Source organism: Sebastes fasciatus, chromosome 8 (assembly GCF_043250625.1).
Source record: "Sebastes fasciatus isolate fSebFas1 chromosome 8, fSebFas1.pri, whole genome shotgun sequence".
In the NCBI taxonomy this organism is placed as follows: domain Eukaryota; kingdom Metazoa; phylum Chordata; class Actinopteri; order Perciformes; family Sebastidae; genus Sebastes; species Sebastes fasciatus.
The window spans coordinates 11,037,074-11,064,453 of NC_133802.1; the positions used below are offsets into that span (position 1 = coordinate 11,037,074).

General features: G+C 42.3%; 1 protein-coding gene across 1 annotated transcript in view; it reads right to left on the reverse strand.

The window, feature by feature from the left end:
* Nucleotides 1-1,891: 1,891 nt before the first annotated feature.
* The window catches only part of tshz2 (teashirt zinc finger homeobox 2), a 45,781-nt gene continuing 20,292 nt past the window's right edge, over nt 1,892-27,380 (reverse strand). The window contains exon 2 of the mRNA XM_074643306.1: nt 1,892-5,643. Coding sequence (XP_074499407.1) covers nt 2,603-5,643 — 3,041 coding nt within the window. The 3' untranslated portion in view covers nt 1,892-2,602. The remainder of the gene's footprint in view (nt 5,644-27,380) is intronic.

The following is a 27,380-nucleotide window of genomic DNA, read 5'->3' on the forward strand; positions in this document are numbered from 1 at the left end:
TCAGTATTTAATAACTCAGGTATTCCTATTAGAGGGCATTATGTTTATTTGAAAAACCCAGAGCAGCTGATGTGTATTTTGATTTTCCACCCACTACAGTTTATGCGCCTTCAAATGATTGCTGATTGCACGATACAAATCATATTAACCTTATAAAGTTTGCTTTAAATTTTAGATTACAGCCATTTAGCATTTTTGTGTACCAACAATAAATCCCACATCGACTTTGACTTATTAGAGCAAATTATGGTCAGAGACAACTAATTTCCTTCTGTGATTGCACTGATGGGAGCATTTTTCTTTGCTTAGCCTCGGGTGAATCTCTACTAGGTTGTGCTGAATACTCAAAATGTACTTATATTTAAATGTATATGCACTGAATGATGATTATTTGTATCTACATATAGGGAATTGCTGCATTAAAGTCTAAATAAAATCAATAAAAATGTGGAAATCTGTGTTGCATGTCTCCTTTTTGTTAGTAAAAACCCTCACTTTAATTTTCACTTAATAAACACAAACAGACAATAATATTCTCATCTTTTTTTTACCCCCTGCAAAGCTCTCTGCTGCATCTTAAGGACAATGCTTTGCTTCAATTTAGAATAAGTTGCTCCTCTAAAACATAATGGCCCTACAGACAAATCAGAGATCCATCGGCGAAGAAAGGCACTAAATAATTTATAGCTTTAATCTGCTCACTGAGGTGTGTGGTCTTTGACAGTAATTATAAATGCAGGGAGAAATTATAGCTGAATACTTTAACTGCATTAGGAGTCATCTGATGAACAACGTGATTGCCTGCTCATTTCCAACAATAGGGGGCAAGTTGGTGTCACAGCATTCAAATCAGCACAGTGCCCATGTGCTTTTTCCCATTTGCCATCAAATGTCAGTTGGCCGTTATAAAGCAGAGATTTGATGGGTGGAGGTAATTGAGGACTTGATTGCTCGAAAAGAGATGAATTGCATAAAATGTTTATGAATTTGGAAGGCAATTATTTTTAATAGCCTTGAAATAATAGAGCTGGAGGAAATATGTTTAATTGTTATGATACCATCTTGCAGCAACAGCGGCGGCGTTCACAGGAAAGCAATAAAGTCTGACAAGAAGATGTATCTTTGAGGTGTATCTAAAAGTCATAAAGGTAAAAAGGAATGCAGTGTACTGTACAGTATGAGGATGCTGTCCTTTGTCGCATTGAGCTTCTCCGTGGATTTAAGAACTTGTAATAGATGAGGAAGATATTGTGAATTTTAATATGAGATATAATGCTTTATTTTATGGGTCTGTAATTTCTGAATACTTTCCTGATAATTTCCTTAGAGGTTTGCTTGAATGAACGATGTGATTTGGTAATATTTATTGCAAAAATATGATTTTTTTCGAGAAAGAAAGGCTCCTCTATTATTCATTTATTATTGGTAATTTTATACTCTATGTATGTTGAATTGTATGTTTGCCTGTAGACATTTTTTTTGCATGTTCAGCTGACCTACTGTGCACTTTAGTCAGGGCACAGCAGGTCAGCTGAACACTTTAGATTTCACTAGAAATTAATTGTAATATTTTTAAGTGGAAGCGTTTATATTTTCCCAAATTAGTACCAAATGACCTGGTTCTTTCTGGGAAACTTCCTAGGACATTATCAGGAAATTACCAAATAATGTAATAATAAAAGTGTTACTGATACTTGCATAATGTGAGTAGAATTTGTTGGTAAAATATAGATATTTATTGTCCGTCATTTAATCAGTTGATCAGCGGGTAAAACACTGATCTCTGTGATAAGCAGGGAAATTCTTAGTAATTTTAAAAACAAACTCAAGCTTCTAACTTCGCAAGCAAACAAGTCAAGAGAAAAAAAAAAGATATACAAGCTGTTATCAAATGTTAACTCTTTATTTGAATAAGTAAAAAAAGGTGCAGGTATCACAGGTATCATCTGTCTTGCTGTTATCCTTGTTGCATGAAACGCACTGTTTTTTTTTTCTTTCTAAAATATATTTACATGTGAAATATCGTTGTTTCCAAAGCGCCCTAATTATTTTTGAGTCATGTACAGAATCCGAGTCTAAACTGGTGATTAAACATTTATTAAAGTGCTTTTTTTTTCTCTTCTATCATTGCAACACAAAACATCTTTACATAGCAATACACTGTACAGATCTGCATGTGTGTTATCGTGTGTCGGGCTACCTGTTTTAACAGCTGCACATGTATGCAGGTGTACTGTATCACAGAAGTTGTAAAGTACAATTAGTTAATTATTTTGTCTTCGAAATACAATTGAAACTTGACATATCATACAAATAAATAGTAGTCATAGCCGGGGCTATTGCATGCAAACATCAGCAATTATGTTTCTTCAAGCAGTAATACATTTCATTACTGGTGATGCATTTGAGCAGGGTGCAAAAGTATCTCTTAGTGTTTCCTTATACAATTTCTAACCAGTGTGTCTTCGCTGTCCATGAAATGTTTTTAAACGTCATAATGATGCACACTACACAACGCTAATTGAAAAATGGTTGAAATATCTGACCTGTATTAAAATAAAAAAGGAAAAAAGGGGGAAAAAAGTGACAATAATATGAAAAACTACTCCCTGTCCATTTCCACATATTGTGAATGGTTGTCGGGGGATTTGCTGTGAGTTTTACTCAAATGGAGTTTGACTGCGTGATTGCTCGCAAATGTCCGACAGCAGAGCTTACATTTGAACTTTGAGTCAATGTCGTCGTCCGTGACTAGAGCCTCTGTGGCTCTGACGCTGAGGGCCTTCGACAGTTCTGGCTCCTCTACCTTCGTCTGATGCTCTACCGGCATCTTGCACATGTCTTTGATTTGGAACCCGAGATGGGATTCAAGATGGGAAATGAATAGGGCCGGGGACCTAAACTGGGAAGCACAGTCATTGCAGTAGAAGATCGGGTGCCCGGTGTCCATGCTCTTCAGAAATTTGGTCCCTCCGGTTTTCCGCAGTTGGTATTTTACATTTGCTAACCAATGGCTTATGGTGGTCATGGACAATCCGGTGAACTTGGAGATGTGCATCCGTTCCTGAGGGCCGAGGTCTGCGAGCAAGTATTTACCTTCGGAGGTCTGGAAGAGGCTGGAGGCAAACTGAGCTTGCAGGATGAGGAGATGGCGAGGATTCCAGTTTGACTGTCTACCTTTACGCTTGTGGACGGAGTACAAGTCGGCGGACACGTCCTCGAAGCGCCGGACGTCGGATTCCAGTTTCATCGTCGGGATCCTTGATGGTACGGAGGGTTTTGGAGTTGTGGCTTTTGGAAGAACTTTAACCATATCCGCAATGTCGGACAGAGCATATTTCTGTGGCATCGGGGTGGATGGCTGGAGTAGCGAGGAGCTTGCCTTGCTGTGTTTAGACTTCGTCAGGTCTATTGGTTGGTCGTCATTAACAAAGAGAAAGCGGTTATCAGGCCTCTTTCTTATAGCATTTCCAAGCATTAAAGCTGGTTTCTCACTGCTACGGTTAATGTCAGCAAAAATAGACTGGGTGTGAGCAGATAGTTTATCTACTCTTGAGTTATTGGGCTTATTTGCTTTGCCCAGATGATTGTTCAGAACTGACTGCAGTGCACTAAGAGGGTTTATGCCAAGTAGAGTTGGAGTGTCACTGAGAGGCTCTGAAGTAGTGCTGCGTCCATTGCTGGCAGAGGGGCTCGGTGTCTTGCCTCTGTCAAAGAAATCTGGGCTCAACTTTCCTTTGATCGCTTCACTCCCTTCATTCATACAGTCTGCATCAAGCTTTGAAGAGGAAGAGGAATCATCCTGACAATCGCTGTCATCATTCTCCAACAGATCAAACTTAATATTCTGACTTTCTTTACCATCGCTAATGCCAACCTTTTCTTTTTTGATGTCCACATTTTGATGCAGTCCCTGGGGAGCCTCAACTCCCACAGCACCGTGATATAACTTCCCCTTTGGGGCAATCGGTCTCAGCTTGTGGTTAAATGTCTGCTTTAGCTGAGTAGGGGGTGATACAGAGAGAGGGGAGCTTTTGATGATGCCGGAGAGCTGATAGGCAGCGTGAATGCTCGGATATGCACTCCAGCTTGGCGTCCCTGTTTGCGCTTTATTGATGGCAGAGGCCACTGTGTTGGCTAAAGATTTAAGAATGTCCCCTCCTCCTCCCGAGTCCTGTTCAAGATCCTCCTCACGGAGATAAGGGTACTTAAAAGCCCCATTGCCTGGCTTTTGATCCTCACTGTCTTGCTTGTCATCTTTAGCTTCAGTTTCTTCCATTTTGTCTGATGTACCTTCCCCCTGGCTATCCTTCTCACTGCTCCCGTGGGAAGGATTTTTTGGAGACACCTTTTCTCCCTCTATGTCACTTGCAGCAGGATCAGCTAAACCCTGGATCTTTTCTATGGCCAGGGGATCAAGAGCTAACTGTTTACCCTTTTTAGAGGCCGAGTTTGTGACTTTGATGAAGTGTCCAGTAACCATCATATGCGTGGTGAGTTGCTGAAGGGTGTCATGGGAGCTTCCACACTCCATGCATTTAAGAATCTGAGACTTGCATGTCTCAAACTGCCAAGTGTAACTCGCCCCGTTCTGATAGCCGTAGCGATTATTGTTCGCATTTGAAATGGCGGCGGCCCGTTGCGCCTCGGTGTAGCCAGATAAACCGGTCGTAGAGTCAGGGGAGCAAGGCCTCACCGTGTCAAAGGCCCGTTTCTTTGCTGGTGGCAACAACTTGGCTGTGAGTGCTGGGATTGGCTCTTTTAAAGGCACTTTTTGGTAATGCTTAGTTTTAATCATATGGACGCTCAAATCCTGGAGTGAGTCAAAAGAGTGGCCACAGAACATGCACTTCAAAACTTTTTGTGCATCTTCTTTTCCTTCCATGTCTTGGAAATTTCGTTTCCTAGATTTAGAGGACGAAGCAGAGGAGTTGCTCTGTTTGCCGTGGTTGTTGTCCTTGTAGTGTCCGCTCTTGTTCATGTGGATCGTCAGCTCCACAAGAGTGTCATAAGCGGCGCTACAATCCTTACAGCGAAATCGGCTGGCTCCCGTGAACACCGAGCCACAGGGTTTGGTGGTTTGCCTGTACAGGTGGACAGAGCTAAAAAGGTTAGGTTTGGATGTAGGTTTTGGGGAGAGTGTCTGCTGCAGGGTCTTAGAGAGGGCATCCTGGTGCCAGTCAAACTCAGTCTTGGCGGTCCCGTTGGTGCTGTCACAGTTGGCTTTGCTGGTGTTTTTGCCAATTTTCAAGTCCATCCCTATCCCCGTCCAGTAGGAATCAGAGAGAAAGTTTGCATAGGCCGCCCTCATCTTCTCCAAGCTGCCGCCCACCTCTTCCTTATGTTTGGAGCCGCGGCTCTCCTCATCCTTCTGGCTCTCAGGCGGCGAGGCGGTTTTGAAGTCTGAGAGCCTGTCGCTGGTGTCGCTAAGGCGCGACTCCAACTCGGCCTCTTGATTTGAAAGGACACTAATGGGAGAGTTCTGGTTGCTATAAGTGTTGGTGCTCTTGTTGTCGAGCTCTCTGTCCTCGGACACTTTGGGGCTGGTCTTCTCCGAGCACTCTTCTTCAGTTTGAGTGTCATTCTCGGCGTCTTCCTCAGCGGTGACGTCCTGAAGAACACCGTCTTCATCAGGCATGTACACTAGAAAAGGAAGAAACATGGAGATTAATGGCATTGAAACACACTGTGTAACAGCAGTTTAATGAATTTAATTACCAAGGTGCAATTTTTAGAAAATTCACATTCAGCGTCAAGTATTAATTTCTTATGAGAAGTCACAGAAGCCATTTAAGACAACATGATGGCGGCTGCTTTGTGCCTCGGGAGGTTGGAGAGTATAGCTGGACATAATGTCTTTACTAACAGACTGCTGCTGGTGTAACAGCACCATGTGATTCACGACAGGCCATTGACTTAGTGTTGTGTCCAAGGTTTTTCTGGCCTCAAGTTGAGATGTTTACAACAATCATTGGCCACTGAGTGACAAAAGGAAATTGATTCTTCTGGGGCCCGCTAAGTGTTATTGTAAATGACCTATTCCATAGTGATTATGGATGCCTCAAAACTGCAATGAAAATGTGAGCCTTCTGTTCTGGATAACATCTCAGCTTCCCTGAAGCCAAGTACGAGGAATGGCTTAACACTAACTCAGAAATGTTAATGTCCCGCATGGCTCTATCAATAAATTAAAAGACAGAAAAAAGAAGCATAACTTCCGAAGATGTGGCCATTTAGCAAAATAAAAATATGTTGCAAATGTGAATGCAGATAAAGATGTTGATCATGCTGGTGGAAAAGCTGATCCAATTATCAGAGTTAAAACTAGACAATTACACACAAAAAAATTACCAAAAATTACAGGCAATCTGTCACGTCATTATATTTTCCCTGACAGTCTCATAAACAGCAATTACTTCTTTCATTATTCACCTGTTCATTCTCCCAACTCATAGAGCACAAACATTATCGCTCCAATTAACAGATAATTAAACAACAGTATTTCTAATTGACATATTTCCCATCATCCAATTAGTGGAAACTCTGACTCAGCATAGAGGGTTCGGTTCACGTGGCTGCAGGGTCTGCTCGACATAATGTGAACACAGCCGCGGAAGATTAAAGTGTCCTTTCTGACAATAACTGTTTCAGATTATTTAAAATCTAAACACCCGGCAACCCACACAACAATATCACAAGCAATGTTTTGCATATCTTTTGAAGGCACCCTGCAATAAATGCAGTTTGTCAGCGTTGTCACATATTGGGAGATATTTTTTCCGCCTCGTGCTGGAAAATGTGCGTTTTGGGAGAGACGTGGCAGATGTGCTCCGAGTTAAATATGAATAGGACATAACAGCCCTGTCCAGGCACTTATGCATTTCATGTGGTTAATATTTCTCTTCTGAATAGAGGGCACTCCATGAGGGGGATGGCTGAAGCCGAGCACTCAGGAGTCCCACAGTGGGCGGCCCATAGAATGTCTTCCCCTCTTTTTGCCTTCTGAAAATAAGACTTTTTTTTTTTATCAATATTTCACAAGTGCCTCAAGAGAAACCCTGGAGGTGAATTGCCTGCCAGCTAATGGATGGAGATGGGATTCGGACTTTCAAAACAAACACGGAGAATGGGGGCCCTCGTGAACAAGAGCCTGCACACACACTCACACTCGCACCCAAGAGCCCCCAATGTGCTGTGACCTTGATCCACCGCAAGAGAGATGTTTTGATTGGCCAACCGAGATCGGTGATGGCCTCCAAAACACCCTTGATGCTAAGGGAGAGAGTTGTCAAGAGCACAGAGGTATGTTTTATTTATAGTCTTATATATAGTATTCACAGTGAAGGAGAACACCAATGGCTATGACAAGCTCCAAGTTGATGTCCTCTCTCTTCAAAGTCGCCGCTAAAACTGAGGGACTGGGAGGAACGTACACCAAAGTGAGGAGATGAACATTTTCCCCAGTCCAGTGAGGATTTAAGAGAAATGACTCAATCCTAGTATACGCCATCATGTAAAGAGTATTTCCTGCATATTTTATGTAGCTTCAAATTCACCAATACATGCAGTTCATTCCCCTTTTGTGAGATAAATGTGTGTTTCACAAAGACTAAAAACTGTTTTCCTGGAAATAACCACTTACATGCAGTTATATCCACCGTAATGTGAATGTTTGCGTCTTATCGTGGTATTTGAGGATGGAACTGACAGAGATTAACAGCAGCCCTTCCTGCTGTTCTATGCCTTTCTATCAGATGCCCCAAGTAGCAGACATCCAGAGGCACCAATTAACCTTCTGGCAGGGATCACTCCAAGATACCCGCACGTCTAACTCCGCTTCTCACACCATTTGTAACCGTGCTTTGCCAGCTTTCTTGGTCTACAACAGCACTGCTGCCATGCCAGGTTGTGTTACTCTCTCATACAAGATCAGATTCAAGGGCAATGCCACAACAAGAGGCAGCACCTCCAAAAAAGGGCATCATATTATGAGAAACAAGTTTGTCAAGAATGCCGAAATTAACTGCCAATACGCCTCCTCAAACATCATCGCTCAAAGAACTGAGGCGTCATTGTGTTAACCTTAAGTAAAGAGCAGTAATTGCTTATTATTATTTAAAAAAAAATAAAATAGGAAAGTCCTGCTTTGAAAATGTTGTCTGGGACTCCAAGCAAGGCAACTCCCAGCCTAACTAGCCTTACAAAACAAGAGGCAGGCATGCCTCGCCTGAGATTTAGCATGTCATAAACTGCTGTAAAGCCTCCAATCTGTGTCACTACAAATTTATATCTTCAGACAGAGATATGCAAAGGTCAAAAAACCTGAGGTGTCCATCATAAATCAGGCAGCTGAAGTGTTTATAACCTTTATCCGTTGGAGCAGACTCTTGGCATAGCAAGGCCTGGATTTACAGAAGCAGCAGCCGCCGCTTTTTGAGCCAAAACGCTTTTTTTCCCCCCTTACATCTAGAGAAACCAGCTAACTGCGTAGATTACGTTTACTGCAACACTCATGGCAGCCCGCTGTCCAACTGGATTGGTGCTAAAGGCTTACATGACAATATATTTACAACTCAACTTGAAGCATTAGTATCTTCACAGAGTACAATCCCCTCTCCCTTGTGTAAGTGAGTCTATTCAAAATGTGTCAATCATTTTCAGAAACGTGTGAGCCAGCTGTAAAAGGGCACTCTGTTTCCAATGTTAGCATGCCAGTAGAAACTTTTGTAAATTTGAGAACATCAACATTTATCCCTCGGAAGGTCAACACTTCCTTCATTAATCTGACAAGCCAGAGAGAGTTAGCAGCCTGAGGAGCTTAGCTAATGGACAGCTGCAATACCCAGCGCAGGACTTTTGTGAGTATCCGAGGTAACACTATCTTCAGAGAAGATTGGGTAATTCATAGGTGCCACTGACAGGTCTGCACGTCTGTGCCACTTTCCCCAGCGCTCTCCGGTTGTCTCAAGCTACAGTTTTTGCTGCTCGCAAATCAATATCTCTTTTTACTTCTCATTGATTGCCTTGTGGTGGGACCAACCTAAGCAGGACTGTTATGACATTTCTAGATTTCCCCCTGTCCTTGGAACAATCAATTACACGCGCATGGCAATCAAAACCTCTTTGCAAAATGAACCTGCTCCATGACATTTTCATCTCCCGGATTTATGCCATGTAAAGAAAAAAAAAAAGGAGGAGGAGGAGGAAAAAAAAGGAAAAAGGAAGGCCTGCTGGATAGGCTCTAACAACGCAGGTCAGGATCACTGAACAATCTCCAGGCTGTCTCAGTAACTATCATCTGTTTCTCCTCCCTGTTTCCACTCACATGTGCCCAATTAATTGTGCCTGTACATTTAAAAACACTTAGTCACCGTGCTCGTCTGTTGTTATAAATAGGCGTGAAATGTCAGTCGAAAAAGTACTTGGTGTACAAAAACATAATTCCAAAGTTGTGAAGCTCTCGGAAACAGGATGGTGTGTTTTCTGAGAGCCGCCATGATGCGATTGTGATTTTTCTTCAGTGAGCTATCATTAGACACATGTCACGAGGTTTAATATTTGACAGTGATATCTGACTAACTCGGTGAGCGGTGCGCGTCAAGATCAAATGGATACATTGTCAGACATCCTGATGATAGTCTTGATGACACATCTGAAGTTAAGTCTGAACTGAATCGCGTAAGAGCTAATTCTGAGCCCCGGAGCCATCTGTAAAGATCTGTAAACACCTCTCTCTTCATTGTTCCCTGTCAGGAAACAGTCTCCCCGAGCCCAAGGACACTGCAGAGCAAAGAGAGAACAATCACATCCAGACTGCTCTCTTTGACAACATTTGTCTGGAGGTTAATTGATATCACAGAATTAAATAGTGTTTGACTTGCTTTTAAATAGGAATGTGTCATTAGCTCCCACCTGGCCCATTATTTCATTTTCGACACTTTTAAATGACGTCCTTAACAGACTTCTTGTTTTTATCTGCATTGTGGTACACATTCTGGTAAAAACAAAAAGCATAATCCATAGGTTAGATACTGAAAAGCGGGTTTAAAAGCAGCCCTGAACCCCCACAAAGTGGTTTTGTCAGATCTTTCCGAGGCTCCCACTACAAAACCATGAGACGGAAACACTCATGTTAATTTTTGTATGCATGACGGAGATGTTACTTAAAGTGCATTACTTACTTCACTAAACACAAGCTATTCATGCAGATAAATGCCTGGCTTTCATACGCCCTCAACTTTAATATTTTATAGTCTAATATAATCAAATAAAAACTCGCAGCTCCAAAAAAAAAAGAAAAGACATGGACAACTTGAGGACAGATTGTGAACACAGCAAACGGCACAATGTGCTCAGATGGACCTAGAGCCAGATTAATGATAGGATCGCAAATATGACACCATATCCTGCCATCTGGCTGTTCATTTGGGCAAAAATGATCACAATAATTATGGCAATTAATCAAAAATGTTTTCACAACCAACATGCTGTTAACTAAAAACACAGAGAACTTCGGAAATGCACAATCAACACACCAATAAACACAGAAAAATATCCGAGAGGCAGTCAGCCTGAGCTAAACAGCCTTAGTTTGAGCTGTTTGGGGTGTTTTTTATGTAATGATACAAATGTGGGAGTCTGTCTTTGCATGGACGCTAATCATGATATTTACTGAGCCACATCAGATTGCCGTGGCTGACGCTCCAGGAGCCCCTTCCCTCCGTGATGTCACCGAGCGACGCTGCTCCTTTTGATGCCTACTAGAAGCTTCTGCTCCGAGACGCATCAGTCGGCCCGCTGCCTAATTGGAAGTGAGCGGTGGGAGAGCATTGCAATCTGCACTCCAGCACCTAAGTCATCACTTTGAACATTGCCACAGCCGCCGCATCACATGCAGTTGCCTGGTGTTGCATCTCACCAAAGGGTCCCCTATGAGCGCCGGCAGAGACAATTATACACACAACATCCCCACCCTGTCTCTCGTAGACCTTCACCAGACCAGCAACACAAAGCCAGGTGGCAACATATTATTATAGAACCAGTCTTAGGTAGGACATTTTTTTTAAAGGGTTGGTTCAACCCAATTACAATGAACACCCACTCAATGGCCACTTTATTGGGCACACCTGAACAATCTAATGCAATACAATACAATACAACCTACAATCACTTACTACAACCTGAATAACAAACATGTAATTGAAATGACAGTTCCTCGGAAAGTTTTAGAATTTGTGGCAGAGCAGTTGCATTGGATTGCATTACGTTGTATAGGTGTACATAATAAAGTGGCCAGGGCGTGTGTATAGACATGTAGATTAAAACTTTTTATCTACGTTATCTGGAAGTCAGGTTTTGAGTCTCTGAGATTTTTCAAATCTGCAGTGGTGGAAAGTAACTTCAGCACATTTACTCAAGTACTGTACTTAAAGCTAGGGTTGGTAATGTTGAGAAACTAGCAAGAGTATGCTAGATTAAAAAAAATGATTCAACCGGAAAAACCCAGCCCAGTGTTGCCAACTCTTTTTCTATGAAAGTAGCTAGCAGCACTAGCTCCAAAAGTCACTAAATCTAACGAGGAAGTCGCCAAGTCAGAAACACTGACAGTCCGTTTGTTCAGGCCTCCCTCAAAAGCCACTCCCCCAAAAATTAGCATTATGAACGTAGACATATAATTAACATTAACAAGAAACATAGCAATTGTTAGTACTCAGCTGTCACGCTAACAGCTTGTGGAAGACTCTGTGACGCGCCCGTCCAATCATTTCATTCGGCCCGAATGTTTATTAAAGTCCTGCGACAGCCACAGGTACCGGATTGTTTTCTCTTTTTTTATCAGAACTTTTGATTTATTTATTGAAGGCTGTCGGAATGTAATGACAATTTCAACAAATATTAAAAAAATAATTTGTATGCTACTTTACACTTTAACTCCACTACTTTTTAGAGGGAAATATTGTATTTTTAACCACATTTATTCGACAGCTGTAGCTACAAGTTACTTTTCACATTATACAATATAAAAACATATCAGTTTATAAAATATGACGCATTGTTATAGATTAAATTATCCAGTAGTATATTAGCAGGTAAAATTAGCTCCAACTCAACAAAGTTTAGCATCAAAGTACCGCTTTCATGTTAATGCAGCAAAAACAAAGATCGTATAACATAATAATAAAACACTGACAGGAGCCGATTTTGTTGCTATTACATCTTTTACCTAAGTAAAATTTTGAATTTAGGAATTTTACTTCTATTGTAGAATTGCTACTTTTACTCTAAGTGTAACTTCCCCCCAGGTCTGAGCCTAACTCCACCCACTGCATCATTTTGTAAAAAAGTGGGCAAGGGGCTGTGAAGCGGGGGCGTGGATGAGTGAAGCAGGAGTTTCTCAGTGACATCTGATCAGAGGATGTTAACATTCTTTTTTTTTTTTAATGTCATGACATAGATAAGTTCCAAACGGTCGACTCTACAGTATGTCAGCATTGGCCTTCAACTTTCAGGGTTGATTAAAACCAGTAGATGGCGTGTTGAGCCATTTTTAACCCATGAAATGCAGATTTTTTATAAATTTGGTAAGAAATATCAATCTTAACACCAGTACTGACGTGTTTTCATCACAGTCACGGTCATATCATTTAGTTTACAGCTCAAAAAAACATCTTGAAGTGTGCCCGTACCTCTTTAAGTAAATGGTCTGAATACTTTTTATATCACTGCAAATCAAAACAAAATTCCACTCTACAAAGGAGGCAAGAGATATCTCAAAATCTGGCGGAAAAAAAATCCTAAATTATCTGCATGGCTAGACGCCACTGAAGATAAGTGAGAAAATATGGGTTTGGTTTTATTTTTGTAATTTGGTTGAACAAACTACTGGCCGCTGAATAAAGCTGCATTGTGCTGCTTCGTATAAGCAGTTAAAAATATACTGTACAAAGCAAGACTGCCTCCTATTTGTCCTCTCCTGCTAACAAGGAAAGGTAAATATAAACAATTTTTGGCGAGCGTGTAGGATAACGTTACAACTGAAGAGGCTTAAAAGCCTCAGTGTATATTTGTCAGATTATAGATGATCTTTTCTGCCCTGACTGATACAAAGTTCCAGTTGGCGGAGCAGAAGCAGGGCGGCTTCAGCTCCAGTGTGTTTTCCACTATAGCAGGAGGGGAGCCGCCTCGCGCCGCTCTGTCACTTGGTTTCTGAAGAGCCCGTGACACGGCTCTCCAGGAGCGACATGATGAGGTCTGATGGTTCCTTTCTGCAGAATAGCAGTTTACCCCTCATTCACCCTTATCAGAGAGTGAACCCATCATCTTACAGTACGCCACTCAAAGCGCTCCGCATATTGGAGCTGACCAGTCGAGCAAACAGGGCGGTACTAATAAAAGACCATCTTGCTTTGGTTCAAATTTCCCTGATTGAATGTCAGTCAGGAATGTTTGCGTGGCAGCGGGGAGGAAAGTGGGCCATCATTTAAAGGACCACTGCCTTGCACACATAAGGCCTTTGTTCTAGTTTTATGAGATACTGAGTGAAAGGTATGATGGCCTACACTTGCCTAACGTGATGTTTGTTTTTCATGCCCACTAGCCCGACTAAATAAAATAGCTTTTCAATTCCAACTCAATCATTGTCGGATGTTTTGTAAACATTTGCTTCATCATATGATTCTTTTTTATTTTGCATCTGAGGGGCAATATCCAGAATTTAATTGTTTTTAATATTAAATGTATTTCCTGGTGATCTCATGTGTTATTTCATGAAAAGCCACTGGCAAGTCTCCTTCACTCTTTGCTCCATGGACCGCGGACCATTTAGTCTTCCCTTGAGATCAGTATATACAGTCCATACAGTCTCTGCATCATAAACTTTGCATGAACCCTAAACACTGGCCTTCCCAAACAACAACAGCCCTCCATCAAGGTCAGGCCTTGATGGATCTGATAGTGCAGCTGGAAGAGACTGTGTGTGTGTATTCTATTAAAACAATCTGCATTTCACTAACTCTTCCCGCCCGCTCTGTCCCTGTATGGATCTTTCATTAGATTCTGGACGGGCTCCAGCCAAAGCTTTCCTTGTACAAGCAGTTTTATGCCGTTTTCAGCAAAGGGAGGCATTTTTTTACATTCCGAGTTCATTAATAGTAGATTGCCACTTTTTCCCTTCATTAAATACAATGAGGCTACAGAGTGAATTTGCAGCTGAAGCGTGGTACTGTCAGTTTTCTAGTGGGACCAAAGGCTGCTTCATGGCAAGCATAAAGGGAGAGAAGCAAGCCCGCCAAACCTGCAGCTCCGTGGGACAAGACGAGCAACAGTAAGAGAGGCAGAGACGCTTCAAAAAACAGCCCCTGCTCCCCTCCTATTCAGATTCATTTTAATGGCAAATTTGTTGTCAAGTGTCCTCCACAAAATGATTAGGGCCCGCTGTTTTCTGAAAAGTGCAAACTTCTGGATTTGCCTGGTGCGCATTGTCACTTTGACAGCCCATTCTGAGAACAATGGCCGCCCAAATAGTGAAATGTGTTGGCACCCAATAGTTGAAAGTTTCCCCTCAAAACAGGCTTTCTGCTGTTTGTGGGTATTCCGCTGCGCTGATATCTAGATGTTGATTAGAATGAAAAAAGAAGCCAGTGAATTGAGCTCCCCAGAGCAGGCACATCAACCATTGTACGAGATTGACAGTCACTCCATTGAGCCAATTATTTCTGTTCATAAGACCTGTTTCTATAAAAACTGGTTAAAGACTACAGTCATTGTTGGAGTGTCTGAATTAAACTAGTGGTAGAATTTACAGAAAAACCAACAGCTTTTAATGGCAGCGCTGCCCACTTAGTGCGCTTTTACTACATGGAATAATTACAGGCGTGATATTGTTTCCATTAACTGTTAAAGTTGAGCGCAGTGCCTCTCAGAATGAATGCATAAAAGAAACAAACATAGTCTCACCTAGGCACTTTTAATGTGTGTTCCATTTTTGCTAAATTATCCACAAGTCACCGACAATAAAAGAAACATAATAAAACGAGATAACTGTTCGTGTGGGATATATGTTCATTAATACACACACACTGCAAACATATCAAAGCTGTTCAAATACTGCCACCGGAGAAGTCGGTGCAACAAAAATATTTTCTCTGTGCTATATCCTCATTTAGCCCACGAGTCAGCGGCGTGACATTTGTAAGGTGTTCAGCTGTAATGGAGGAGGAGTAGGTGCCGACTGCAAGACGAGTGCAGAGCCTTTTTATTCATTGCATGGGAGAAAGTGGTTAATTTATTGAAAAGAAGGTAGGCGGACGAAGCAGCGGAACGGAACTGATACCCTGCGTGGCTGTAGGTTGTGCACCGAGGGGGAGGAGAGAGGGGTGGAAGAGGGGGGGGGTGGAGAAAAAAAGGAGGTTGAGGGAGGCGGAGACCAGAGCGACAGAGGAACGGTTAATGGAAATGAGTGACAGGCTTTCAGAATGATTTACAACGGGTGGCGCTGCGGCAGAGCCAGCGCTTGATGGATGATCCTGAAAGACGGAGACGAACCATAAATCATGTCTTTGAATCATTGACAGAGATAAAGGAGGGGGAGAAAAAGCAATGGCATTGACGTTCATTCTTCCAATAATGTACATTGACGAGTTACACTACGGAGCCTTAATTAAAAAGTGAACACGGGTCTTCTCCCTCTCTCAACCCCCCCAAGCCCTCCCCCCCCCACCCCACCCTCCTCATCCTCCTCCCCCCCGCCGGCTACGCTCCTCCATCCCTCTCTTCTCTATTGCGATATCAATGGTAATTAAAGATGCAGTATCCCCGGCCCTTGTCCCATAGCCACTTCCTCCGGCTTCCCACAGCAGCCAGATTAGATAAGTGCTCTGCTAAAAGATAATGTCACCCCTCAACAATATCAATGTGGGTCTGGCCCATTTGTTTCTACATCTGTAAACACACACACATAAACCGAGACAAGCGTGCGACAGGGAGGAAAGAGGGCTAGCTTTATTTCTTTAAAAGGGAGAAAACAAATAAATAGGAATAGAGTGCTACAGGAATGAGTCCTAAAACCCAGAAAGGAGTTAGCATTTCAGCATTTCCGGTTCCCTCGGCTGGAAGTCAATGGGTTTTTTGAATGGGTTTTCAGTAGGTCTGTCGATCTGTTAAAATATTTAATCGCGATTAATCGTATGAGTGTCCATAGTTTTTATCTATTCAAAATGTACCTTAAAGGGAGATTTGTCAAGTATTTAATACTCTTATCAACATGGGAGTGGGCAAATAAGCTGCTTTATGCAAATTTATATATATATTTATTATTGGAAATCAATTAACAACACAAAACAATGACAAATATTGTCCAGAAACCCTCACAGGTACTGCATTTAGCATAAAAAATATGCTCAAATCATAACATGGCAAACTCAAGCCCAACAGGCAACAACAGCTGTCAGTGTGTCAGTGTGCTGACTTGACTATGACTCAAAACTGCATGTGATTATCATAAAGCGGGCATGTCTGCAAAGGGGAGACTCGTGGGTACCCATAGAACCCATTAACATTCACATAACTTGAGGTCAGAGGTCAAAGGACAATTTTGAAAATGGCCATGTGAGTTTTTCCTCACCTAAAATTAGCGTAAGTTTGGAGCGTTATTTAGCTTCCTTCATGACAAGCTAGTATGACATGGTTGGTACCAATGGGTTTTTTAGGTTTTATAGTTTCATATGATGCCAGTATCTTCACTCTAGCTTTAAAGCTGAGCCCGCTACAACCTCAGAAAAATCAATTGCGTTAATGCGTTAAAGAAATTAGTGGTCATAAAACCAACTTGCGTTAAGGCATTATTATCGCATTAACTCTGACAGCCCTAGTTTTCAGTTAGATGCCTGAAATAAGGTCAGTTGTGTTTAACACAAGCTTAAGATATTTTAACGTTTTGTTCTATGACATAAAATACATCAATAGACACCCCACTCTCTTTTGAAGCCTTTATGTGTCTAATAAAGACGTTTGCTAACAAGTGGCTAAATTAGACTGCCAAACGTCATCTTGCCAACTCGTCCTCCTTTAAAGCCTCGTTGTTCATACTCGCGCTCATGTGACCGTGGTGTAGTTCGTTTATAGCCTAACATTAGCTTTTTACTTCTGGTGATTTGCATCCGCACTTCAAAAATCATAACAGTGGTGTTCATTTGTGGAAATTATCTTGCTGAGCAAAAGTATCATAAATGTGTGTTTCTGCAATACTCCAAAACCCAACAGAACAATCACATTGAATTTTTGTCGAGGGAACCATGGCGATGCTAACATCCTGGTTGGCCTACAGAAATACATCATCCCTGGAGCACTCTATAGTAACGTTATGTAAACTAATAATCTTCGGTTACAGAGCTTACCTTGTTGGTTTAAACCTATTAAACAACATTAAAAATGTAGCAAGAGAGGACTATTATTGTTCTTGCTTAAAAAACAAACAAACATGCCATTGAATCATTTTTCTCCCAACATCCCGCTCTTCAAAATCGTGTTGTTCTGTCTTGAGTGCAGATGGCACTCTGATAAACAGGAGGAGCCCTGTAGGAGCACAGAGCCTGAATGAGTGGCATTCCACATCAGCTGAGCTCCCCTTAAAGTGCACACAATAGAGCAATGAGGTGAAAGTAATCCTAAACATCTGTCTTATGTGTCCTACACGCACGGGCTGTTTGTTCAAGTTCTAGGAAAGACATTAGCAAGAGGGGAGAGAGAGACCGAGAGAGGAGGAGGAGGAGGATATATCAATTCATGCACTAGTTCTCCAAAGGGATTAAGCCGGGCCTCTGTTGTCTGTCCTCTCGCTGCTCTGGCAAACAAAATGGAGAAGACTGCCCCGCTAATGCAAATACCCTCTTTCATGACACACTGTAGCAAGCGTGTGTTTAAATGAATACTTACAGTACATAACCAGGATTGTTTTGAATTATTCAAACTTTATATATATATTTTTTATAAGAGGCTTCTGCAGCACAATGTCAAACTGCTAATAATGAGGCGATTCTTTTGTATTTGAGAGCAGGAAATTGGGCACGGCAATTCATCCCGCTCTGCCCATGTGAGAGAGGCCGAGTGATGCAGGCTCGGTGCACCGTCCTGTTTGACGGCGATGCAGGGGGACCGGGGGCAGTCGGTCAGCCCACTGCGTATGGGGATATTCACCGGCTCCAACTGAAAAGACACACAAAGCTGTCGCTCCCTCTCTCTCTCCATCCCTCTCCTGCTGTGAGGAGAGATTTTTGGCAAGCTAAAATGGAAATGAACACACAATGGTCATCTAGCATTGAAAAGCTGTGGCAATAATATTGGTCAGGCAAAAGGCTGCCCTGCCCAGTGTGCATGTTTATGAATGATTCATGCCGCAGCGCAACACAAAAGCTCACACTCGGGCTTCGCGCGATTTCAGAATCATTTCCATTTGAAGGCTTGAAGTTGTTAATATCATGTCTGATCGCATCCTTGCATCAAAACACAGTTTGATGGACAAGGGAAATAATTACTTGTCATTCACGTGTCTGAGGTTTCTCTTCTCTTCCTCTGTTGTTGCTGTTAAACATGTTCCTCTGTTAAACACTTTTTTTCCTCGCCAAACTCCAAAAACCTCTTTGATTCAAACTTTCAAGTCGCACTTTAAAATAAAAATTAAACAAATTCATTCGATTGAAAAAAAAGGAGAAATATAAAACTGACTGTTCGGCTAAATAAATCAAAGAGTTTGAGTGTAATGAACTTCTCGGAGTCTCTGTCATTAGTGGACAATCGCTCTCGTTGATCTTAAATGGTCTTAAAAGATGATCCATACAGTAATGAAGCCAGCTCCGCAGCTGGCCTCAAGCCCAAAACAGGACATAATCAAAGTCACGGGGGATACGCTGGAGCTTCTGTTACCAAACCTCCCCATCGCATGCTCTTTTAAAATTAAAAACAAGAAAAAATCTGCTTGTCGTTACGCTGTAGATCCTGGATGCTAAATATTCAAATTCATAGCATGTGTTTCGGGGCCGTCAGCTGGGACCACAGAGCAGCAGGACGGCCAGCAACCCACTGGGCCTTTTGGAAAAAAAGCAGCATGTAGTGTCCAAAGCCCACCCTCCTCCTGAATCTTCTGCCTGGACCACCCTGCTCGCTGTGCTACGCTACATGACAGGACGATGCTGCTCAGTCCTTGGACCCATCGCATTGTTTTTCTTGGACCATGGTGAAAGCAAATAGCAGCTAAAGGGCCCCGGCGCTCGCAGTAAAAACCAAAAACCCGTGCAGTCATTCATCAAAGCGCAGACAAGTCGCTACTCCCCCCACCAACTACCAACCCCCCCAAGGCATGGCCATCTCCCCCCACTCCCACCACTCTGGGTTTTAACTAGGACTCCAAATAATTCCAGAAATGACAAATGATACTTATATCTTTGGCCTGTGCCGAATCAATAAGCATGCAGAACAACTATCCATCTTGAGAGGTATCGACAGACGCGGCTCGAGAAGCACTTGGTGGCTTTATTCAGGATTGGGATGGGAGGGCCGGGGGAAAGCAGGAGAAAACAGCACGCTCACTTTTAAATTACAATAAACCACCCAACACTGTGAGCAATCAAAAAGCTATTACAGGAAGTGCAAACATCCGGAGATAGTTTTCTCTCGTTCTCACAATGAGAAAGCTGACTGACCGTTTGTGAGAATATGCGCGACCTCTTGAACTGGGACAGGGGTTATTTTGACAGGAGCACCTGCGCATGTTTACATGGCAGTTGTGTGCTGGGTATGAGCTGATGGGTGGCGATATGGCCCCTCTCTGGTCCCCCGGCTGGATCGGAGCAGCTGACAGATAGCACTTCAGAGCAGCTTTAGCTGCAGCTCCCCTTGAGGGGCTGTGATTGATGACTCGCACTGCCACCTAGATCCATTTTCTCCTCCAATCTGACTCCTCACAGGTAGAGTGGAGTCCTGCCTCTTCCCCCTCCATCCCCCCTCCTCCCTCTCTCTCATCTCCTTTCAAATTCGCTCATTTTCGCTAAAGGAGTTTACCAACAGAGCGACTTCAAAACACCTACTTTGAACAAATTAAAAACAGAATTGTACAGAGGAAATAATGTGAACTAAATGCCTCGCAAAGCCATTTTGATCCTGAACATTAGAGATCAGAAAAACAAAACAAAAAAACTATGAGATGTTTGCAGGCATAATGTCATTAGCAGGGAAAATGTTAAGGCCCAGGACCCCTGCAGGTCTGAAGGCATTTAAGAACAGTTAGCTTAGCCATCTGGTAGACAATTACACAGGAACAAACACACCGCCTCAGCAAATAAAGCTTGGCTCATCAATCACGGGAATGGCCAGAAGTTGGCCTGTTATTCCCTCTGATTTAATAACCCGATGAACCGCAGTGCTATCCACCACAAGTCTTCAAGTCAAGTGGAGAACATCCAAACATTATGTGGCAAAGAGGCTCAACGTGTGAACAACACATAGTGGAATATTAACCAAAGCATGAAAAAAACCTTGATAGCGTCTCTAAAAATTGGACTCTAATTTGCACCGAGTTGCGAATATAAATGGAAGTGAAAAAGAAGAGCAAGGTTAAAAGTAAAAAAAACATTTAAAACATTCCCTGTTTCCAGTTTCAAGTAGTTTACTTAATTAACATTTGCCCCGCGCTTTTAATTGCAATCATACTTCCCCATGGGACTTGAATGTGGATTGTCTGGTAATTGCAGATGTTCATATGAGATGGTGACACAATGTCAAGTCTATTTCTGAAAATTACAGAACAAAACGGAGGATGATCAGGAAGCCACTGAATGAACCCCTAAACTCACTAATGAGAGGATTTTATAGAGAAGAACTAGAAGCACTATCGCAGGATGTGAATGAAACTAATACCTAAGCGTTAAAAGGCGACGATACAGCCTGAATTTCACCTGGATGCGGGTCAGTCTTTGTCAGTTTCACCGCCGCGTTTTGTGTGAGCCAAGAACATATTCATCTGTGTTCCTGGGCTGTGGCCTGCATGGCCTGTGTGGAAGAAAAGAAGTAGGCCACCGCTGCGGTCTCCGATTCTCCTCTGTACATGCGTCACCTGCCAGCTCATGTGGCCCGGGCTGAGATGTGAACAGGTCTGGCAAGAACCAAATGTTTTCATTTACCTCAGGGGCATCTACACTCTTCTTTAGCAGGCGGTGGCAGGCTAACATGTCAAGATACCGGCCCGGGACTCTGGGCCTCTGGGAGAGGTCACGCACTAAGAGCTTAGGTTCAGAAAACATCAAGATATAACTCTCTGCAAGAAAGAGAGGCAGCCCAGACCTCTGCACACTGCACGCAGCTGTAGCCTCAAAGCGAAATATAACCAAACAACATCAGATGTGTTATTAATGCAGTCTTGCAGACGGAGACGCACCGAAAAAGGTAGCTCTGGATCATTTTGTTTCATAGCAGATTCCGACACCTTGAAACCTGAAAATGTGCTTCATTACACCTTTTACGCTCAGATTTGCTACATTGTTTGATGGATCCACATTCTACTGGGCAGCAGGGGGTGGCGGTGCTTCTCAGGCTAACCTCAACACGTCTATTTCTAGCTGAGGACTTGCTGACAGCACATTTAACTTTGTGATCTGCACATGAGAGACAGCTAACGGTTGCTGACAGCTGAAACACACCGAGCCCCATCTCCCTATACGATACCTTATTGACACTTTTCATTTGATGAGGACTTCAACTAGAAAAAACAAAAAAAATGTCTGTATGGTGGGTACAAAAATATCATAAAGAAAAGGTTGATTTCCAGCCAGCTCATGGAAACCAGTCGCTCCTTTGGGGAGGCTCTGGCAGGGGTGGGGTGGCAGCGGCTGTCTATAGAAGCCTGATTTATGATCTACTCAGTTTTGCATGTGTGTTCACAGGTTTCTGGGAGTTACACTCAATTAGAGCAGCAGGGGTTAGGAGTATGTTTTTGTGAGGATAAGTTAAAGCTTGACACGTTTATTTCTGCCAGTGCAGCTGAAGAGCTGGTGACAGACTATCAAAAGTCGTTTTCTTTGATCACCCGACTCAAAGTGTGGGAAATAGTAACCGTCCCTGACAAGTGAAAAGAAGAATCCAAAGGAACGCAAAATGTTTATAAAGCACAATCTTAAATACCAGTCAACGTAACCGAGAGCAGAAAATAACTGTATGGTGAAGATGAAAATGTCGTCACTTAGTGGGACAACAAGAAGCTGACAAATATGCTGTTAATCAAATTTGTAAATTCAAATTAGCTTAACTATAATTCTCGCAAAGCATGACCGCGGAGCAAACCAAAAACTGAAGAGACTTAATGGATTCAGCAGGGCAAAATCCCCAATTACAAGTTAAACGCCATGTCTCTTTACAATTTATATAAAAGTAGTAAATCTTATTTTTTGAGACGTTTAATGATTGAGCCAGCCAGTGAAACGGGGGGAACAAAGTACCAGCGCAAGGAGTTACTCATATCCCTGTTGAAAAACTCCTCCGTTTAATGATTCACCACTAAGGAGAGTCCACACACTTCCAGAAGAATTCAAATCCCTTTTCCCACAGCCTCTTTCAGTCCGTATGATAAATGACACCCGTCATTCCGCCGTTGCCAAACAGCACAGAGGGGAATTGTACTGATATATGATTCACAAGAACAGGAAATAAACTCTGCCTTTCTCTGTAGCTCTCCCCCTTGCCAAGTAGGACGGACCTGGACAGTGTCAAGGCTCTCATGGCGGAGGCAGTGGGAAGGCTGACGGCGCTGAAAAACCCAAAAAGGGAATAGACAGTTGGGTTTCCAAGATGAACTCTCCCCTCTCTCTCTCTCTCTCTGTCTCTCTCTCGAAACGTTGGAGCTTCTGATGACTGATGAAAGGCACAAGAGCCACTGCATTAAAATAGCATCGGCATCTATGGGAACGGGCTTAGGAGGATCAAAAAAATTTAACAGAGGGCACGCTAAAGTCTGCAATTATCAAACAGGGGGAAAAAAATATAGGATGAGCAACCTCCCTCTGCCCCCAATTACAATGCAGCAAGTGAGGCTAATTACTGCGCCTTGATTATTTCAGATTTCTGAGTGAGTGAGACTGACAAAGACTCGGAGAGATGAGGTGCAAGTTCAGATAAGGCAGATTTAATATATATAAATAAATGTATAAAATATAGTTTGAATTGAATATTTAATACTTTCTATTGTCTGTTCTGTTAATAGCGACTGAGGCAGTTGCACTAAGTTGGTGTTACAGACACCGATACCGGATCTGAAATCGGGTCGACACGGACTCAAATAGCTGGATTGGATATCAGTGACAATGGGGCTGATCTATTCAATTCAATTCTATGTTTTATACTATATATAATACATTATATACTGAAATTGTAATTCCTGTTTAAGTTTTGACCAATGTTTTTCTGCATTAAAATGGTTTACAGCTGAATTGTAATTCCTGTCTATTTTGAAGATGTTTTTTAAGAAGTTGCTGGTGTACCAATTATTATTTTAATAATAAATAACAATTCACTAAATGTATATCTCTGTATTTATTAGGGCTGTCAATCGATTCAAATATTTAATTGCGATTAATCACATGATTGTCACATGTTAATCACATGATTTTATCTGTTCAAAATGTACCTTAAAGGGAGATTTGTCAAGTATTTAATACTCCTATCAACACAAAACCATGACGAATATTGTCCAGAAACCCTCTCAGGTACTGCATTTAGCATAAAAAACAACAGCTGTCAGTGTGTCAGTGTGCTGACTTGACTATGACTTGCCCCAAACTGCATGTGATTATCATAAAGTGGGCATGTCTGTAAAGAGGAGACTCGTGGGTACCCATAGAACCCGTTTTCATTCACATATCTTGAGGTCAGAGGTCAAGGAGACCCCTTTGAAAATGGCCATGCCAGTTTTTCCTTGCCAAAATTTAGCGTAAGTTTGGAGCGTTATTTAGCATCGTTTGCGACAAGCTAATATGACATGGTTGGTACCAATGGTTTACCTTAGGTTTTCTAGTTTCATATGATGCAAGTATATTCACTATAGCTTTAAAACTGAGCCCGCTAGAACCTAAAAATCACAAATTGCGTTAATGCGTTAAAGAAACTATTGGCGTTAAAATGAAATTGCGTTTACGCGCTATTATCATGTGTACTTTGACAACCCTAGTATAAAATATAAAGCATTCAGCTGATTTAATACTTTCTACTGTCTATTCCTTTATTAGCAATCGAGGCAGTTGCACTAAGTTGGTGTTCTTGTGTCAGACAGACAGAAAGCGAGGTGCATCCTGCTGCTGTGCGGCTGCTCGCCTCCAGGCTAGTCCCTTCAGGCCGGCGCTCAGCGGTAGGCCCTTCCACTTGGGCTCAGAGCGCGGGGATGTGCCCAGGGCCAGGACCAGCAGCACTCAATCACCCAGACAGCGACATCCTTTCGCCATCACCATCAGAGAGGCCCCTTTGGGGTGGTGCGAGAGGAGGGGGGTGGGGTGGAGGGAGATATTTATGAGCAGAGCGTTCACACACACACGCCCAAGCGGCTGCGATTCCGCTGATATACTGTCGGGCCGGACTGTGGGATGGACCCGTATAGTTCATCTCCTCCTCATTTTTAGCCCCTAACCAGACCCCTGTAAGTGCTCCTCTGAGCTTTACAGGTTGGGTCTGATGCAGGAAGCAGACAGCGAACGCTGCACCGCATGTAAATCTGGCAACTCCAAATGTGAATGTGGAACTAGAGTTACAAGGTACTTATTGGATCTCATTATCAATGATCGTTTGAGAATGTGAACCGAATGATCAAAAGTTGCAGCAGGGAAAAAAAAAAAAATGCACGAGCTGCGGTATTTTGGGACTGTTTGTTACAAAAGACACTTTGAGTCAAGCCCTGCATGATGGGCAGCATATGTTTACCTAAGAGGTGTATTGTAATGCCTCTTTACCTTTGATTTCCTAGCAGAATAATTACAGAGGAAGCCATGTAAAACCCCGTGGCAGATTAGGCAAGTGAGTTGGAAATGGGTTCAAATTGTTGCTCTGAAGTAAAGAGGCTACTCCGCACCACAAGGGGGTTCTTTCCTCCGGCAGGCCAGGGGATTAAAAGAAGCCATAAAAGGTCTCTGTAATGGCATCAGTAATGTCTCGCTGCCATTAAAAACGGTGAGAAAAACATCTGCTTTGCATTTTTCACTCCCCTGCTGCTCATTTGTCTTTCAAACTGTCTTAGAGAGGTTTCAATGTGCTCGTGTTTTTTCAGGGTAAGGTTATTTTACAGACTTCGCCCGCTTTAAAATCAGAATTGTGTTTTGCAGATGCCAAAAACAAGGGCTTACGCAGTGGTCAATACCATTACTATCAAACTGTAAATCTGCATTCAAACCTGCAGCATTCTTTAGTTTATTTTTCTGCTTCACTTTTGCCAAAAAAAAGACAGATTTGAAAACGATCTGTGTCCACACCCAGATCGCATTATATGTGCCAGCTTAGAGCAAACACCTTGATTGCTTTATGGCTAGCCCCGAACCATTAGAGGTGCACTGTATCCTCCTTCCCTGGGCTTCTGGGAAGCCGAGGGCCCCGCAGTAATCTTTTCTCTGCTAACCCTTTAATAAACCATAGCCTGCTTCATTAGCTTCCCCTCACAGAGTGATTGATCGGTGCCAGTCACAGAGAGCCCATCCTCGCTCTGCCTACCTCTCCTCCTCAACCGACTAAATAAGCCAGCTACCACCCATCGCACTATTAAAGGAGAGTATTCAGTGTGAGCCAAAGAGGGAGTGGCATCAGCCGTGGATGGCAATGCAACAGTGTTCCTTTTGTTCAAAGGCTGGGTCAAAATCAATTTATAGGATGCACTATAGCGGGCTCAGTATATTAGATTCTTACGGGGTTCAGATTCTGTCTCGACACATGAAAGGAAAAAGAAGAAAAAAGAGTGAGATTTCAACAATGAGCTGTTCATATTACACTGACGAAAATACATTAAGAATGCAGCCTGACGGAGAAAAATGTGGTAGGATTAAAGGTGCAGGATGACTCATTATTTTGCCTATTGCTTAACAGGTCTCCCATTACTATGAAATTACATTCACTGTGATTCTATATTAGTCATTTCAAGTAGTAACTGTTCAGATAAATATAGATAATCATCGAAAATCAGATCAAATGGACTGAAAAAGTTTCCGCAAGGTTCAGATAATGTCCTTAAATTACACATTAGACCAAAGATTATGTTATTTGAGAAGGAAAACAGTTAAGTGAGACACTTTCATGGCAACATAAGGAACTGCACTTGAATACTAATTCAGCGAAAATTACCCATCTGATGTAAAAAAACACCATAAATGTTTATCCAGATACCAGATCCATTTGCAAGAAGACAAACAGTGAGACACACACTGAGTTAAGATACTAAACTTAATGTAAAATACAACCAGCGGGTAGAAAAACCACGTAATCTCATGATAAGAGTGGATAACACAGCATTACTGTAATAATGACATATCATTTCCCTGTCGCCCATTAGGAGCTGGACTCTTTTCTCTTCAGTAATACCTACAATGTATGCGCTGTGTGATCCTTCACTGCTCTACAGCGGAGGAGGAATAGAGAGATACAGAGGGGAGAGGTGCTAGATGCTGCTCAGCTGCAGTGATAAAGTCAGTAATATCACTATCTCGCCCTCCTCTCCCAAGAATTGCTATAAACCTATTTCGAAAATTGCACCCATATATTCAGCGAAGACAGTTAGCTCATCCCGGTGACAGTGCAAACTTTTCGGCTGAATTATGCCACTGTCATTCAGAGGGGTTTATCAAAGAGGGTCAATAACTCACGGACCCAAATCTGAAATAGGCCGGCCCGACTCCTCTCCCTCTCTACTGCAGGCAGCTGGTGTGCTGCCACAGAACAGCCTGCTGCTATAGCTCAGGACACAAGATGGTGCCCAGTCACGCTACTACATGGGAACACTGGAAGCTGTGCAACTCCAGTACAAGCAGGCACAGGAACACACTGTGAGATACTGGAGGAGACACCAAAAATACCAACCAACTAACAATACAAGACTCAAAAAAACGACCCTTTTCATTAATCATTAATCTGCTGATTATTCTCTCGATTCATGTTTTCAATAAAGTTTTGTCAATAAAATAAAATATAATTTCCCAAGTTAACATATTCTAATGTGTTGTTTTTTATCCGACCAACGGTCCAAAAGCTAAAGAAGGATTAAGCTGATTATGATATATGACAAACAAAAGCATCAACTAGTCACATTTGAAAAATCTGCCTGAAAAGATTTAAATCAGATTATCAAAATTGTTGCCGATTGATTTTCTGTTAAT